This window comes from Coenobita brevimanus, chromosome 29 (genome assembly GCF_032717465.1).
Source record: "Coenobita brevimanus isolate Jiangsu-jjx chromosome 29, ASM3271746v2, whole genome shotgun sequence".
Lineage (NCBI taxonomy): Eukaryota > Metazoa > Arthropoda > Malacostraca > Decapoda > Coenobitidae > Coenobita > Coenobita brevimanus.
This window is the reverse complement of record NC_136982.1, coordinates 10873800-10889411: the sequence shown is the minus strand read 5'-3', so window position 1 is coordinate 10889411 and position 15612 is coordinate 10873800. Positions and strand designations below refer to the sequence as shown.

Sequence of the window (15612 nt, the reverse complement as noted above, 5' to 3'; positions counted from 1 at the left end):
ACATTCTCGTCGCCAGCTGCTCCCGCCACAAAACATCTCACACACCTCCACCAGCTCTTCCACAGGCTAAACAAGCATGGTATGGTCATCAACCTCACCAAGTGTCAGTTTGGCCTCAACTCCATCGACTTCCTTAGGCATTGCATCAACAAGCATGAAGTGGTTCTGCTCCCATCTAAGTTCAAGGCCATTCAGAACTTTGCCAAGCCCACCACAGTGAGAGATCTTCAGGAGTTTGTCAGTATGGTCAATTTCTACCACTGTCAAGATCATGCAGCCACTTTTCAGAGCCTTACCCAGCAAACCAAAGGAGCTCATGTGGGACGATGCCATGATGGCTGTGTTCAAGAACTCCAAAGAGTTGCTGCCAAAGGCAATGATGGTGGCATACCTGCGGGCCAAAGCTCTAACAGCTATCACAGTCAATGCATCTGGCATGGCCACAGCTGGTGTGCTTGAGCAATTGGTCAACAACAACTGGCAGCCCCTTGCTTTCTTCAGTCACCAACTGAGAGCCTCAGAGCAGAAGTTCAGTGTTTTCGATTGGGAGGTCTTCACTCTCTACCTGGCCATCCAGCATTTCTGTTACTTCCTCCAGAGCCATGGATCCACTATTTTCACTGACCACAAAACACCAAAGCATCTGACCCACAGTCAGCTCACCAACAGTGCCATCTGACCTATATCTCAGAATGCACGACCTGCATCCAGCACATTGCAGTCAAGAGTAACCAGGTCGCAGATGTGCTGTTCCACACGGTCACCAGCGTCATCCATGCTCTGGTCCCAGGTGTCGACAGCATAGCTATAGTGGCTACCCAGCAAGAGGATGAGGAGGCACTCACCTTTCACACTGCCATTTTAAGCTTCCTGTTGGAGGACATGCAGTTCAGGCCCACTGACACCATGCTCCTCTGTGACGTGTCTATGGGACAGCTACAGCCATCATCTCCACTGCCTGGCACTACCGGGTCTTTGACATAGTGCACCCTTCCATCCAGACGACACAGAAACTGATGGCAGCCAAGTTCATGTGGCACAGGTTTTGAAAACAGGTCTTTAATTGGGTTAGGTGATGCATCCCCTGCCAAACCTTCAAAATTCAGTGGAACATCAGTGCACCACTGCAGAGCTTCGACCTTCTAGGCTGGCACTTTCACCAAATCCTCGTCAACATCGTTGGACTGCTACCCCCATCCAGCAATATCACCCACGTCTTGGCCATTGTGGACAGATTCACAAGATGGCTGGAACCATCCAGCTCTTGGTTACCTCCACTCCAGCTTGCACATGTGCCCTCACCACCTACTGGGTCGCCTGTTTTGGCATGCCAGCTGACATCTCCTCTGACAAGTGTGATTTCACCTCTGAATTATGGTCAGCAATGGCTCAGCTGCTGGGAAGTAAGCTGCATTGCAAAATGGCCTGCCATCCACAGCCAATGGCCTGGTGGAGTGTTTCCACTGGCACTTGAGGTCATCCCTCAAGGTGAAGTTCATGGGTCCAAAGTGGATGGACGAACTGCCATGGGTGCTGCTGGGTGTATGCACTTCCCAAAAGGGGACCTGGTTACCTCCTTGGCCAAACTGGTGTACAGCGTCCCACTCACGATCAAAGCAGCACAAGAACAACAAAGAACCCATGACCACACTAAAGCACCTCCACCATAGCATGGGTAATCATGCTCTGGTCCCAAAGTCCTAACACGGTGTCACAATGACATACAAACCACTTGACGTTTAGGATAGCCAGTATATCTTCCTTCACTGAGAGGCCCACCACACACTGCTGCAGAAGCCTTACATAGGACCATTTAGAATGATGCAAAATGGTCCCTCGGCCTTCATCCTTGTCATGGGCAGCAAGCATGAGACTCTCTGTGACCAGCCAGTGCAGGTGGTGCAACCCCATTCCAGAAGGCGTCTGCCAGTGCAACCGGAACTGCCCACAACCCAGATAGCTGCACCAGTTATGGGTACCCTGTACCAAGGAGGTACAAAAGATTGGACCACCTCATCTTGCAGCCTAACCACCTTCAGTTTTTAGGAGGTTATGTGGCGGGTCGAAGTAGAAGGCTCAAGTCAGCCCAGGTCTTGAACCATCATTGATGAATGTGGATTACACTGAACAGGGATGGGCAGTGTGTTGTCAGACAAAGAGCCGACAGGGGGTGAGCTTCTAATATATATATACATTACGTTGTGGTAGGAGGGGGCACACACCATCCACTCACTCAATGTAGTACTGCTGTTGGGTGTCTGCCCTTTCCTCCCCTCCATCCTTCTTTCCTTCCACCCTCTTCTGTCTTCCTTTCCTTCATTCTTTCCTTGTCCTTCTGCCTACGGGTAACTTTACACTCCCTCTTCTGTCTTTCTTTCCTTAATTCTTTTCTCTTCCTTCTGCCTGTGGGTGACTCTACACTGAGTGACAAGCCAAATGGTTTCCTGTATGCCAGGAAACCATTTACTATGCTGGATGGTAACCATATAACTAAATTTTGGTGCCTGGTGGTTTAGTGGGTAATTATTGTGCTCCAGTCAGATTGAGCCGGTGATGGTTTATATCCAAGGATGGTTGGGGTTGATTGCTCCTTTAATGCCACTCGGGGATGAGTGAGGCTGGTCACTCTCATCTTAAATGTCGGGACCAACTGCCTAGCCCCGGGCTCCTACGCTTCTCATGGGCAAGGTAGGATTGGATGATGGATATATATATATATATATATATATATATATATATATATATATATATATATATATATATATATATATGCATTAGCAGCCATTCAGTGTCCACTGCAGGACTGGCCTATCCCTACCGAAGCAGGGACGATACAACCAATGTATCTCTACCCAGTGGCTTAGGTTGTCTGGTAGAAACTGTTTGTTGGGTGAGAAGTGCTTGAGAGTGTGACTGCAATGTTGGAGTGGCATTGGATGTGTGTGTACTCTGAACCGAGTGTAACTGGACTGCCTCAAGCCAATTAGATGCAAGCATTCTAGTATGCAAAACTGATTCAACCACAGCACCCCTTATGTCCGCCAAAGCAGTCTTTTATTATAGATAATGAATGAATGAAGGAATAACAAAGAAAAAAAAAGTCCATGTGCCTAAAGGCATCCTCCATTCATAAAATATTTATAACAACTAGATTTAGATTGAAGTGGATGAAATGTTTGTGGGAAACAATTCCCAGGAAGTGAATTCCAGAGAGTAGTAGTTCTGGGGATAAATGAATTTTGATAAGCAGAGGTTCTGCATTGCGGAAGAGAGAGTGTGAGTTCATGGGTGCGCCCAGCTGCCCAAGTATTTCACGAGTAAATGTGAATGGGAGACACAATTGAAGCCAGTTCGTCAGAGCACTTACGGTAAAAATATCGATAAAATAATGCTAAAGAAGCAACATCTCTACGTATATACTGATAATGGAGGAAGGTCCTGCATAATGGCAGGATTATTGGTTAATCTAATGGCTTTATTTTAAATTTTGTCCAACTGCCTCATTCCAACCGTTCCACATCTACTCCACAGTGGTGAACAGTATTCGATCTGAGAACGCACAGGACTTCTGTATATTGTGGCCATCTGCTCGTCAGTGAAGAACTCATAAACTCTGTACATAAGTCCCAGTTTTTTGGAAGCATTATTAGCAAGGGATTTAACATAAGCTGTCCAGCTTAGGTTGGGGTTTAGAGTAACACCTAGGATATCAACTGTAGTGGATATGGGAATATTGACATTATTTAAAATTATGTGAGGGTCTGAGGGATTCTTTCTGTTGGAGAAATTAATGTATTTAGCTTTCTGAGCATTAAATGAGACCATATTTGTTTGTCCCCATTGATCAATTTTAGAAAGGTTCTGGTTCAGAGAAATTGCTGTGTTTTTTGGGGAATTTATAATATCAAATTGTGTAAAGGAGGTACTAAATGTGAGAGAACTATGAAGGGTTGAGTCATCAGCATAAGAGTGTATTGGGTTGTGATTGACAGATAGGAGGTTATTTATATGAATAAGAAAGAGGGTTGACACCAAAACTGATCCCTGAGGTACGCCAGCATTTATGGAATGAAACTGAGAATAAATACCATCTACCATGAGCTGTATTTTTCTATTATGAAGGTAAGAAGAAATTAGAGGAACCAGTGATGCAAGGCCATAGTGTGACATCTTAGACGCCCGGTGCCATACTCTGTCAAATGCTTTTGATATGTCAAGTGTATTGTGTGTGTTTCACCGTGTTGGTCAGTTGTTTTGTTAACTTGATTGGTAAGTAAGCAAAGAATGTCTACAGTTGAAGGTTCTTGTCTAAATCAATACTGCCGATCATTGATTAATTTATTGATTTCTAGATGCTTGATTATGTGTTTGTTAATTAGTGTCTCAAAAAATTTACCGAGAATGGAAGTTATTGCAATTGGTCTATAGATTGATGGATCAGAAGTTGCCTCCATTTTAGGAACAGGATGGATATTCGCTTCTTTCCAAGAGGCTGGAAAGCTTGAGGTACGGATGCATAAGCGGAAAAATTTTCCCAATACTGTACAGGAGCCAACACTTAGGAGCAATTTTTAAGTACTATTGAAGGAATTTCATCTGGACCAGCAGCTCTGTCTGCTGAGAGATTCTGTAATACAGCTTGTACGTATCTGGTGTGAATCATGAAAGGAGGTATTTGAGAGGAATCAAAATCAAGTACAGGAATTTTGTGATTTTCTGTATTTAGGGTTGACTTTGTTGAAAACAACAAGTTTTGCTTTTCCACATGGGTCACTCACTAGATTTCCACTTGGGGACTCTAAAGGAAGAGGTGGTAGTGAAGCTAGTTTTGAATGAATTAAGGGATGACCATAATATTTTGTTATCATTTGGGTTGTTCAGTAGTTTGTTAGCCTGTCTAAGTAGAAAGTTTGATTTAGAAAGATTGATAATAGTTTTGGCATGGTTTCTGATATTTCTATAATAGTTAAATGCTTCTTTGGTTTTGGTCCTTGTATAAGTGTTAGAGGCTATTGTTTTATGTTCTGTTACTCTAGCACAATTGTGGTCAAACCATTTAGGAGAATTACATCTTTTTCTGTAACTATGTTGGGGAATGAATGTTTCCATGCTGCCTTTAATGAAAACCTGTATGTGGCCCAATGTGGAATTTACATCTGGGGAAAAAAAGGAGGTCCAAGCAACATCCATGAAAAAATTATGCAGTCCTTCCCAGTCTGCCCTGTCGTAGTGCCATTTAGTCACCGCAACAGGGCCAGAGCAGGAGGATGTGGTAGGCGTTAAACTGGTGACTTGAATCAGACAATGATCCGAGGATCCGATGGACTTCACTTCGACATTATTATATTTTGAATTGGTTGTTAGAGCAAGTCCAACAGGTGGAGATTTTGATCGGGGTTGTCTGGTACACAGGTGCATTGACTGACTATCTGGGTGAGATTAAATGAGTCTGCAAATAGCTCATATTCAAGACTAGAGTCATCAGTTCTGGCTGAATAAGTGAGCCATTCAATAATATGGACATTAAAATCACCCAGAATAGTAATTTCTGATGCAGTATTAATGTTGAGGACACTAAGCTGCGAAGACAGAGAGTCAAATGAACTCGGCTCTGGAGGGACATTAGAGGAACAATAAACACAATAGAAATAATTAACTTTACCAAAAGAATTTAATTTGTATATGGAATAGTCGAAATAAGGACAACTAAATTTAGTAATCTCCTCCAGGACAATTTTTGATTTAGCAAGGCAACATACGCCCCATTTGGGTCTGAAATTTTGAATCAAGATATAACCAGCAAAATTAAGTCTAGCTAAATCAGAGGTGGAGCTTACTTGTGTCTCTGTCAAAAATAGCAGATCTGGGGATTCAAACTGGAGGAAATTTTGAACAGAGTTGATGTTGGAGTGAAATCCCATAATATTGCAAAAGATAATTTTACTGCACTGACGAGCAGATTTAGGGCATTGTACGGTCGCTTGATGACGACCGGGAGGGCCCTGTGCAGACGATCCAGCCCTGCCGGTGGTGGTCACCCGAGAAACAAATGCACTAATTCCCAGTATAGCAGCAGCCATGGTTCTTTTTATGAGGGAGAGAGCAGGGATGTGTTGTGGCATGTGTATGATATGTAATGACAAGATCGGTGTTTTATGGAGAGAGGATAGCTGGTTTAAGGCAATGTGATATAATGTGGATATGTGTGTTGGTGAACATTTCCCAAAGTCCTTACAATTCTGGCTGGAAGTGAACCTGCATCCACCACAGTGCAATACGCACACTCGATGACTTTACCAAAGAGGCTCCATATAAATATATATATATCATCATCATCATCATCATCATCATCAGCCATTTGAGTATCCACTGCAGGACCGGCCTATCCCGACAGAAGTCGGGACGACACAGCCAGTGTATCTCAACCAAGTGGCTTAGGCTGTCTGGTAGAGATTGTATATAGGGTGAGAAGTGCTTGTAAGTGTAATTGTAGTGTTGGAGTGGCTTTGGATGTGTGTGTAGTCTGTGAACCAAGTGTAATCGGCCTGCGTAAGCCGACTGGGTGCAAGCATACTTTATAGTAAGTGACACTGGTTCAAGCACAGCACCCCTTGTGTCCGCCAATGCAGTACGTGGCCGGATGAACACTCCCAAAGTTTATAACCCTGGTGGGACGCAAACCCTGGTTCACCCGTGTATGAAACGCACACTCTACCACTGTACCACAGAGGTATATATATATATATATATATATATATATATATATATATATATATATATATATATATATATATATATATATATATGATTCGGAGGAGAGGTTGAGACAGTTGGTAGAGGAGTTTGAAAGGGTGTGTGAGAGGAGAAAATTGAGAATAAACGAGGATAAGAGTAAAATTATCAAGTGTACAATGTTGGTAGATGCTAGGAGGATGAATTTAGTTCTGAGTGGTGAGTTGCTTGAGGAGGTTGGCTGTTTTAAGTATTTAGGGTCATGTGTTGCTGTGTATGTAAGAATAGATGTAGAAGTGAGGTTCAGAATGAAAGAAACAGGAAAGGTGCCAGGAGGAATGGAAAAAGTACTTAGATGTCATTCACTTACAAAGGATGTAAAGAGGAGGCCGTATGAGGGTTTTGTGGTACCGACTGCATTATATGGGGCTGAAACATGGAACGTGGGTGTAGCAGAGAGGAAAATTTTGAATGTAATGGAGATGAGGTGTCTGAGAAGTATGTGTGGAATGATGCAAATGGATCAAGTGAGAAATGATGAAGAGCGAAGAAGAACTGGCGTTATGTGGGAGATGGCTGATCGAGTTGAGCAGAGCTGTTGCGATAGTTTGGGCACATGGAGAGAATGGATGAAGAACAATTGGTCAAAAAGGTAACTGGATCGGATGTGAGAGGTGCAAGGCTGAAAGGAGGACCACGAAGAGGATGGATGGACAATGTGAAGAGAATGTTAGATGGAAGAGGGGTGTCTGTAGAGCAAGGATGAGTGGCTGCTCATGACAGGGATGATTGGAGAGAAATTGTAAGTGAATAAATGGTGATGCAGCCCTGAGGGGATATTCTCCCGCATTTGGTCTGATCAGCTAGTCAGGTCAGGTGCGGGTAAGGGGATGAGTCCATTATGATGTGGCAGGGGTAAACCAACTCTTCTGTCTGGCCCTGCTGCGGATGTTGCTGATTGCACTGTGCATTTGACCCTTGTGCGGTGTGGTGGGGCGAGGATTTGTCCCTTCTCCCCTTGGGGCTAAGCTACTAATAAATGTGTGTGTGTGGGTGAGTAAATTGGGAGTGTGTTGTCGTCCTGTCTCGGCTATATATATATATATATATATATATATATATATATATATATATATATATATATATACCGTAAAACACCCTAACGTCGGACAGTGCCCAAACTTCAGATATTTTTCGAAAAAATGTAATAATTGAAGTTTATTGGAAAAGAGTGCAATATTTGCAAAAAATAATAACATGGGTACGCGGGTAATCTTTAAAGATTATTGTGTATAAGTCTTATTAAACTAGATTGAATATGTGTGGGTGAAAAAAAAAAAAAATGAATCAAATGGAAAAAAAATCGACATTTTTTAATGCTGCAAAACTTTGTTCACACAGAACAAACAGTTTCAATTGTAAGAACGTGATTAGTACGATTATATGTGGAAAAGTGTTGTAAGTACTGGTCAGGAAACTATTTTAAAATATATACCGGTACATGCATAATCTTGCTATGACTGTTTTAATGAATATCTCTGTATTTTTCAGAAAAAATTCCTAAATTCTGACGGACAAATTACTTGAAAAATACAAACTATAGGTGTGTGTGTGTGTGTGTGTGTGTGTTTTACAAGCACAAGTCTATTAGGAATGTGTGTGTGTGTGTGTGTGTGTGTTTTACAAGCACAAGTCTATTAGGAATGTGTGTGTGTGTGTGTGTGTGTGTGTGTGTGTGTGTGTGTGTGTGTGTTTTACAAGCACAAGTCTATTAGGAATGTGTGTGTGTGTGTGTGTGTGTGTGTGTGTGTGTGTGTGTGTGTGTGTGTTTTACAAGCACAGGCCTATTAGGAATGTGTGTGTGTGTGTGTGTGTGTGTGTGTGTGTGTGTGTGTGTTTACAACCACAGGCCTATTTGGGATGTTTGTTTCTGTGTGTGTGTGTGTGTGTGTGTGTGTGTGTGTGTGTGTGTGTGTGTTTGTTTTACAAGCACAGGCCTATTAGGAATGTGTGTGTGTGTGTGTGTGTGTGTGTGTGTGTGTGTGTGTGTTTACAACCACAGCCTATTTGGGATGTTTGTTTCTGTGTGTGTGTGTGTGTGTGTGTGTGTGTGTGTGTGTGTATAAGACCAAAGTGTGTAGCTCGTTAATACATTTCATGGTGCCTTCACAACTTGTGCCTGTGTGTGCGTGTGTCTGTTGATATGCGTGCGTGTTAGTGGGTGTGTGGGTGTCATTAGAACCAGTAAGATATGTTTGACATTATATGATGTTATTTTAGTATGCATTTGTTGAGTCAGTGAGGTAGCTACTTGATAATTAAGTGAAGTTTTGTTTAGGAAAAAGAGATCAGTTCCCCTTACAGTTTGGAATATATGCAATGCATTTTTATAATATATATTTTTTTTTGGTCTGAAAAAGTTTCTGAAGAGTCCTTAGTCATATTTATGGCCAGAATACCTCACTACAATGTGATATGATGCATCTTAATGTGATCGCAAATTATGAGCTCAAAAATGAAGATATTTTTGGATATTTCTCTTTATATATGTATAACTTTGGCCACGAGTGCCCAATATTATTTTTGACATTTTAAAAAATTCCGAAGTGTCTGAGGTTTGGCCAGTGTGTCCAGAGATAGGTGCTATTTTCCATTCTCATGTTTAAAGGGCAAATACATGGATGTCCGAAGTTTGGAAGAGCTGTCCGAAGTTAGGAAATTAGTTCCTAACATCAGATACTTGAAAATGAAAAAAAAAAAAAAACGAGTTTCGCATGGCTATTTTTATTTTATTATATGGATTCACTAGGTACTGTCCCTGGCTACCATATGACACCAACAGGGATAAAATTGCACCATTTTACACAGAGTTATTCATTAAAACACATAAAAAGTGTCCGAAGTTAGGGAGTTTTACAATATATACGTATAAATATAAATACTGTATATATATATATATAAGTAATCCCTCTAATATCCGAACACCCAATATCCGAACATCCCCACTAACCAGACATAATCGTCCTGGGATCCATATTCCCAAAATGGTCCGAAAACCGTAAAAAAATCGAAAAAAAAAAAGAATTTTTCCCGCCCGTAATTTGAACTTGGCGCGTGCGGCGTGGGACAGCTTTGTTGTGGCGCGTCATTCCTCCGACATCCCATAGAGCGCCCCTGCATCCTCCCCACTTTCCACCTGTCTCTCACTGCGAGTGCACGCTCGTCGTCATGGCTGCCCACGTGCTCGCTTTTGTGGTGGTTCCTTACCTGCTGCAGGCACTCCTGCTGCTCTCGTGCCTCTTATTAGTGTGTGTGATGATGGTCCCACCGCCTGAGAAGAGGAAGAGAGTGGTGTTGACTCTAGAGAAGAAACGGGAGATATTGGAGAAAGTAGATGTGAGGTGGTCTTCTTCCCGCATCCTCCGTGAATTCAACCTGGCCCGATCTACTTTGTGCAATATCAAGAGATCCCGAGACAAACTCATGCAGTACACGGCTGACTTCTCGTCGAGAAGCAAACGCAACGTGGAGAGGAAGGTGATGTTTACTCCCAAGTTTGCTGAAATCAACCGCTCGACGTTGATTTGGTATCAACAGCAACGTGCTGCTGGTGTGATGGTACTTGGTACGGAGCTGAAGGCTGCTGATGAGAAGTTCGCCAGGCTTCACGACGCCCTAGACTTCAAGGCATCCGAGGCTTGGCTCTTCGCGTTCATGTTACGGCATGGCCTTACCAACCGTAAAGCTCATGGTGAAGCTTTGGACACTAACGAGGATGGAGTTGATGAGTTTTGGCAAAAGGTGAAGGGCTTGATCGACAGGGAGGGCCTCACTTTCGGTCAAGTCTACAATACTGACAAAACTGGTTTGTTCTATCGCTCTTTGCCAACGAACACTCTAGCCGAGGAGATGGAGAAGCGTGTACCTGGCCGCAAGCTCTCCAAGCAATGGATATCTTTATTGTGTTGTGCCAATGCTAACGGCATGCACCGGCTTAAGCCCGTTATTGTTGGCCGTGCAAAGCAGCCTCGGTGTCTTCGTGGGGTGATGGATGTCCTTCCTGTCGTCTGGTACCATTCTTTGAAGGCATGGTTTACAGCCCAGATCGTCAAAGACTGATTCCACCGCCACTTCGTCAAGGTCATACATTACCAGATGAAGACACTGGGAATCCCGCGCGACCAGGTAAAGGCCCTCCTTCTCCTTGACAATGCACCGGCCCATCCGTGCGACAAGGACTTAGTGGCTGAGAATGACCGGATTAAGTGCATGTTTCTGCCACCTAATACGACTGCTTTCATCCAACCAATGGACTAAGGAGTGATCGTGGCAACAAAGCGCCTACAGTATACTGACGGAAGTTCGTGGACAAGGTGATGGTTGTTCTCGAGGACGAGTGCAGGGAGGGACGGGACACGCGAGGCCAGGGGACTTTGGAAAACCTTCGCCGCTACAACATCAAGTCTGCAATCTACAACTGGGCCAGTGCATGGAAGGAAGTCCCTGTCAAGACTCTAGAAAATGGTTGGTCTCGTCTGCTTCTCGGAACGGATGTGGAGTATGATTTTCTAGGGTTTGATGTGGATGACTTCCATGCACAGCTACATACGCATGGCGACAATGTTGATGTGGACGATGTGCGTGAGTGGTTGGATGACGACGAGGGCGATCCTGGGTATCAGACATTGTCTGATATCGAGATCGCATCTTCAGTTGCAGATGTCGGTAACCAGCTTGAAGATTCCGACGAGGACGGCGACGATGATGCGGACTCCTCTCAGCATGACACTACTCCAGCCATCCCCAAGCTGAGCGCACTCCGGGAACACCTAGAGTTCGTTCTCGACTACCTGGAACACCCGGACTGCGACAGGGAGATGGGGCCCTTGGGACTTGTGGAGGAAGTGCGTGCTTTCAGGCAGTGCATCATCAATCGTCAGAATCGTCGGTCCCTGCGTCAATCAACCATTGACAGTGTTTTCAGGCCCGTGACCCCCGCTGTGCCCAGCCCTGGCTCCACTCCGTTGCCTCCCCAAGACAAGCCCTCATGCTCCGAGCCACAGCCCAGCACATCAGCCACGGTGGAGTCACCGCTCGACGTGAGTTTGCATCTATCTTCAGAGTCGTCTGCAGTGGGTACGCCATCACCACGACCCAGCGACGCACCCTTAGGTCACCTGCCAGTGATACTCTCAGACTCTGACAGTGATTAAACAGCAATAACTTCTCCACTACACCACACGGGAATTTACAGTGTTGTGCAGTGAAAAAAACAGTGTGTTGTGTTAAGGATTTACAGTTGTGAGTGAGAATACAATTTTGGAACAAAATTTAACGTAAATAGACTTGTTTGTTTTTGCTTTAGAAAATGGTTAGAAGAGTGGGAAAAGTTAAAGTGCAGAGTGCAACACTTAGTAAGTTACAATGGAGCATAAGTTAGACAAGAGTGTGCACTGTGAAGAGAACAGACTTCTGAGTGTGATTGACTAAGTTCAGTGCAAGATTTCATGAACAGTGTACTGGAAGTGCTTCAGGAAATCCTTCTTACTGTCAGAGTCCGAGAGGAGCCGGTTATTCATCGAGATGGCCATGGACTTGCTGTAAGTAGGCAGAATGTTTCATCCTGTACTTTTTTCCATACTATACTTACCTCAAACACCTCATTTCACTCTTTAATGTCCTTTATTGGTGTGAATAGGGTGTTAGGAGCTATGCATGTGCAGTAGGAAGGTGTTTTTCTGAGTTAGGCTAGGTTAGGGTCCATAAGTACCAGTCCAGGAGCCAGTAACCAGAATGTTTAATATTGTATGAACCTACCTCAAAACCCTCATTTTATGCTTCTTTTGCATTTATTTCAGTCTTTTATGTGCCTTATTGGTGTGATTTGGGTCTTAAATAGGTGCTATGCATGTCCAGAGGGAGTTGTATAGGTGTTTCTCTGAGTTAGGGTCCGTAAGTACAAGTCCATAAGCTGGGGCCCAATACCCGGACAGGACCACTATCCAGACCTGCCTATGGCCCTATTATGTTGGATATTGGAGGGATATATAGATATCCCTCCATCATCAAGTTGTACGTTGCCCCATGAGGAGCATAGGAGCCTGGGGCTAGGCAAGTTGGTCTTGACATTTAAGTTGAGAGTGACCATCCTCACTCACCCCTAAGTGGCATTACTTGAGCAATAAACCCCAACCATCCCTTGGATATAAACCTTTACTGGCTCAATCCGATTGCAGTGCCGTAATTACCCATTAAACCACCAGGCGCCATTATTTGGTTATATGGTTACCACGCAGCAGAGTAAATGGTTGCTTGGTGTACAGGAAATAATTTGGTGTACAGGAAATAATGAAATGGAGAGGTGAAAGTGTGAGAGAATGGGACTATGGATGTGGTATATGTGCAGGAGTAGGTGAGAATGAGAGGGCAAAAGAAGGAGTATGTATAGTTGTGAGTAAAAGATGGAAGAAGAGCATAAGAGAGTATGGATCAGTTGGGTCAAGGATTGTGTGGGTAAGATTGAAAGTTGGAATACAAATGTGGGCGATTGTGTGTGTGTATGCGCCAATGCAAGATCGTGCAAGCAGAGTGAGAGAAGAGTTCTGGACAAATGTGGAAGTGTGCATGGAAAAGTTTGGAAGGAATGAGAGAGTGTTTCTGATCGGTGATATGAATGGTAAAGTAGGGAATGTGAAGGTGGATGGAATAGTTGGTGAGTGGGGTGTGCCTGCTGAGATAGATGAGAATGGCAGTGCGTTAGTGGACAATTGTGCTGGGAGGGGGTTGGTGATAGCCAATACCCTCTTCAGGCACAAGATGATCCAAAGGTATACATGGCGAGTGATAAGAAGGGTGGGCGGTGAACTGAATGAAAGGAAGGCAATGGTTGATTATGTGTGTGTGGATGAAAGGATGCGAAAATGTGTAATGGATACAAGAGCTTATAGAGGTTGGGGAGTGGACTTTCTGACCACTACTTGGTGGTGGCCAGAATCAAGGTCCAATTAGGATGGAGAAATAGAAGAAGGAGTATTTGTAAGGAGAGTGGAAAGGTTACAAGAGGATGAGAAAAAGGCAGAGTATAAGAGAGAAGTGGAGGAACAATTGGGCAAATCTGAATTGGAGCAAATGGAGGACGCAGAAGGTGTGTGCAGGATATTTACAGAAGAAATATGTGCAGCATGTGATGTGGTGTGTGGGATGAAGAGAAGACGGAGGGGTGTGCAAGGAACAGAGTGGTTGAATGAAGAGGTGAGACAGGCTGTGGCACAAAAGAAGAAAGCATACAATGAATGGATGAGAAATAGGGGCGTGGAAGAAGCTGAGAGGCAGAAGAGAAAGTTATATGTAGAAAGAAAGAGAGAGGTGAAAAGATTAGTAAGAGAGAGTAAGAAGAGAGTGGGTGAGGAATTTGGAAGGAATTTGACTATAAAGTGGAGGGACTGTAAGAAAATGTTCTCCAAAGAAGTGAAGAGAGTAAGACAGGGTGGAAGTGAGGTTAGCAGGGGAGTGAAAGATAAAAATGGTAGATTATTAGTGGAGAAGGGAGAAAAAGTGAGCAGATGGAGAGAACACTTTAAGGAATTGTTGAACATAGAGGATGGAAGTAATGCGAGTATAAGTGGCTGGGGAATGGCTGGGAGGAGGAGGGAAGTGAGAAGATAGGAAGAAATCAGTAGGATAGAAGTTGTGGAAGCAATGAAGAAAGTTAAATTGGGGAAACCCCAGGAATTGATGGAGTGTGTGGTGAAATGCTGAAGTATTGGGGAGAGACAGTAGTAGAATGGATGTGGAAAATGTGCAGATTGGGCTGGGAGGAAGGTAGAGTCCCGGAGGATTGGAACTCAGGTATAATTATTCCCTTGTACATAGGAAAAGGGGAAAAAGAAGTGTGTGATAATCATAGGGGCATCTGTTTTAGTATAATAGGAAAAGTGTATGGTAGGATACTTATTAACAGAGTTAGAGAAAGAACAGAGGAACTAATTGGAGAAGAACAGGGAGGCTTTTGGAAGGGAAGAGGTTGTGTAGATCAGATATTCATTCTTAGATCTTTAGTGGAAAAGTTTCTAGAGAAAGGAAAGAAGTTGTATGCGGCTTTCATGGATTTGGAGAAAGCATATGACAGGGTGGATAGACAAGGATTGTGGAAAGTATTAAGAATATATGGAGTAGATGGGAAGTTGTTGAATGCTGTGAAGAATATGTGTGATGGTCCTAAGGTTGCAATGCGTGTGGATGGTGAACTGAGTGAATTTTTCTCTTTGAAGGTTGGGTTGAAACAGGGATGTGTCATGTCTCCATGGTTGTTCAATCTGTACATGGATGGGGTAATAAAAGAGGTACAAGGTAGGGTAGTGGATGTTGGCGTGGCCCTGGTGAGAGAGGGTAGTGTTTGGAAACTCCCTGTACTGTTGTTTGCAGATGATACTGTGTTGTTGAGTGAAGACGAAAGAAGAGCTGCGAGGCTTGGTGGATGAGTTTGGGAGAGCGTGTAAGAAACGGAACCTAAATGTGAATATAGGGAAGAGTAAAGTGATGGTCTTTGAGAGGTGAAGTCAGTGAATGTACAGCAAGGTTCGATGGTGAGGAACTGGAAAATGTGAGTACATTTAAGTACTTGGGTAGTGTGATGAGTAAGGATGGAGGTTTGGAGGGTGAAGTGTTTGAAAGGGTACAGCAGGGAAGAAAGGTTGCTGGTTCCTTGAAAGCTGTGATAAGAAGCAGGGAAGTGAAAAAGTTACTATATGACAGTATTGTGATACCAATTCTAACGTATGGAAGTGAAGCTTGGACTTTGCTGGAAGGACACAAGTCAAGAGTGAGAGCAGTGGAAATGAGTTATTTAAGAGGAGCCTGTGGAGTCACATGGAGAGACAG

At 43.7% G+C, this 15612-nt stretch overlaps 1 protein-coding gene across 1 annotated transcript; it reads left to right on the top strand.

Moving 5' to 3' along the window:
* The first annotated feature begins 334 nt into the window (after positions 1-334).
* Positions 335-679, top strand: LOC145394970 (uncharacterized). The gene has a single exon (XM_080268720.1). The coding sequence runs from the start codon at positions 335-337 to the stop codon at positions 677-679; it is 345 nt and encodes a 114-aa protein (XP_080124846.1).
* The last annotated feature ends 14933 nt before the right edge of the window (positions 680-15612 follow it).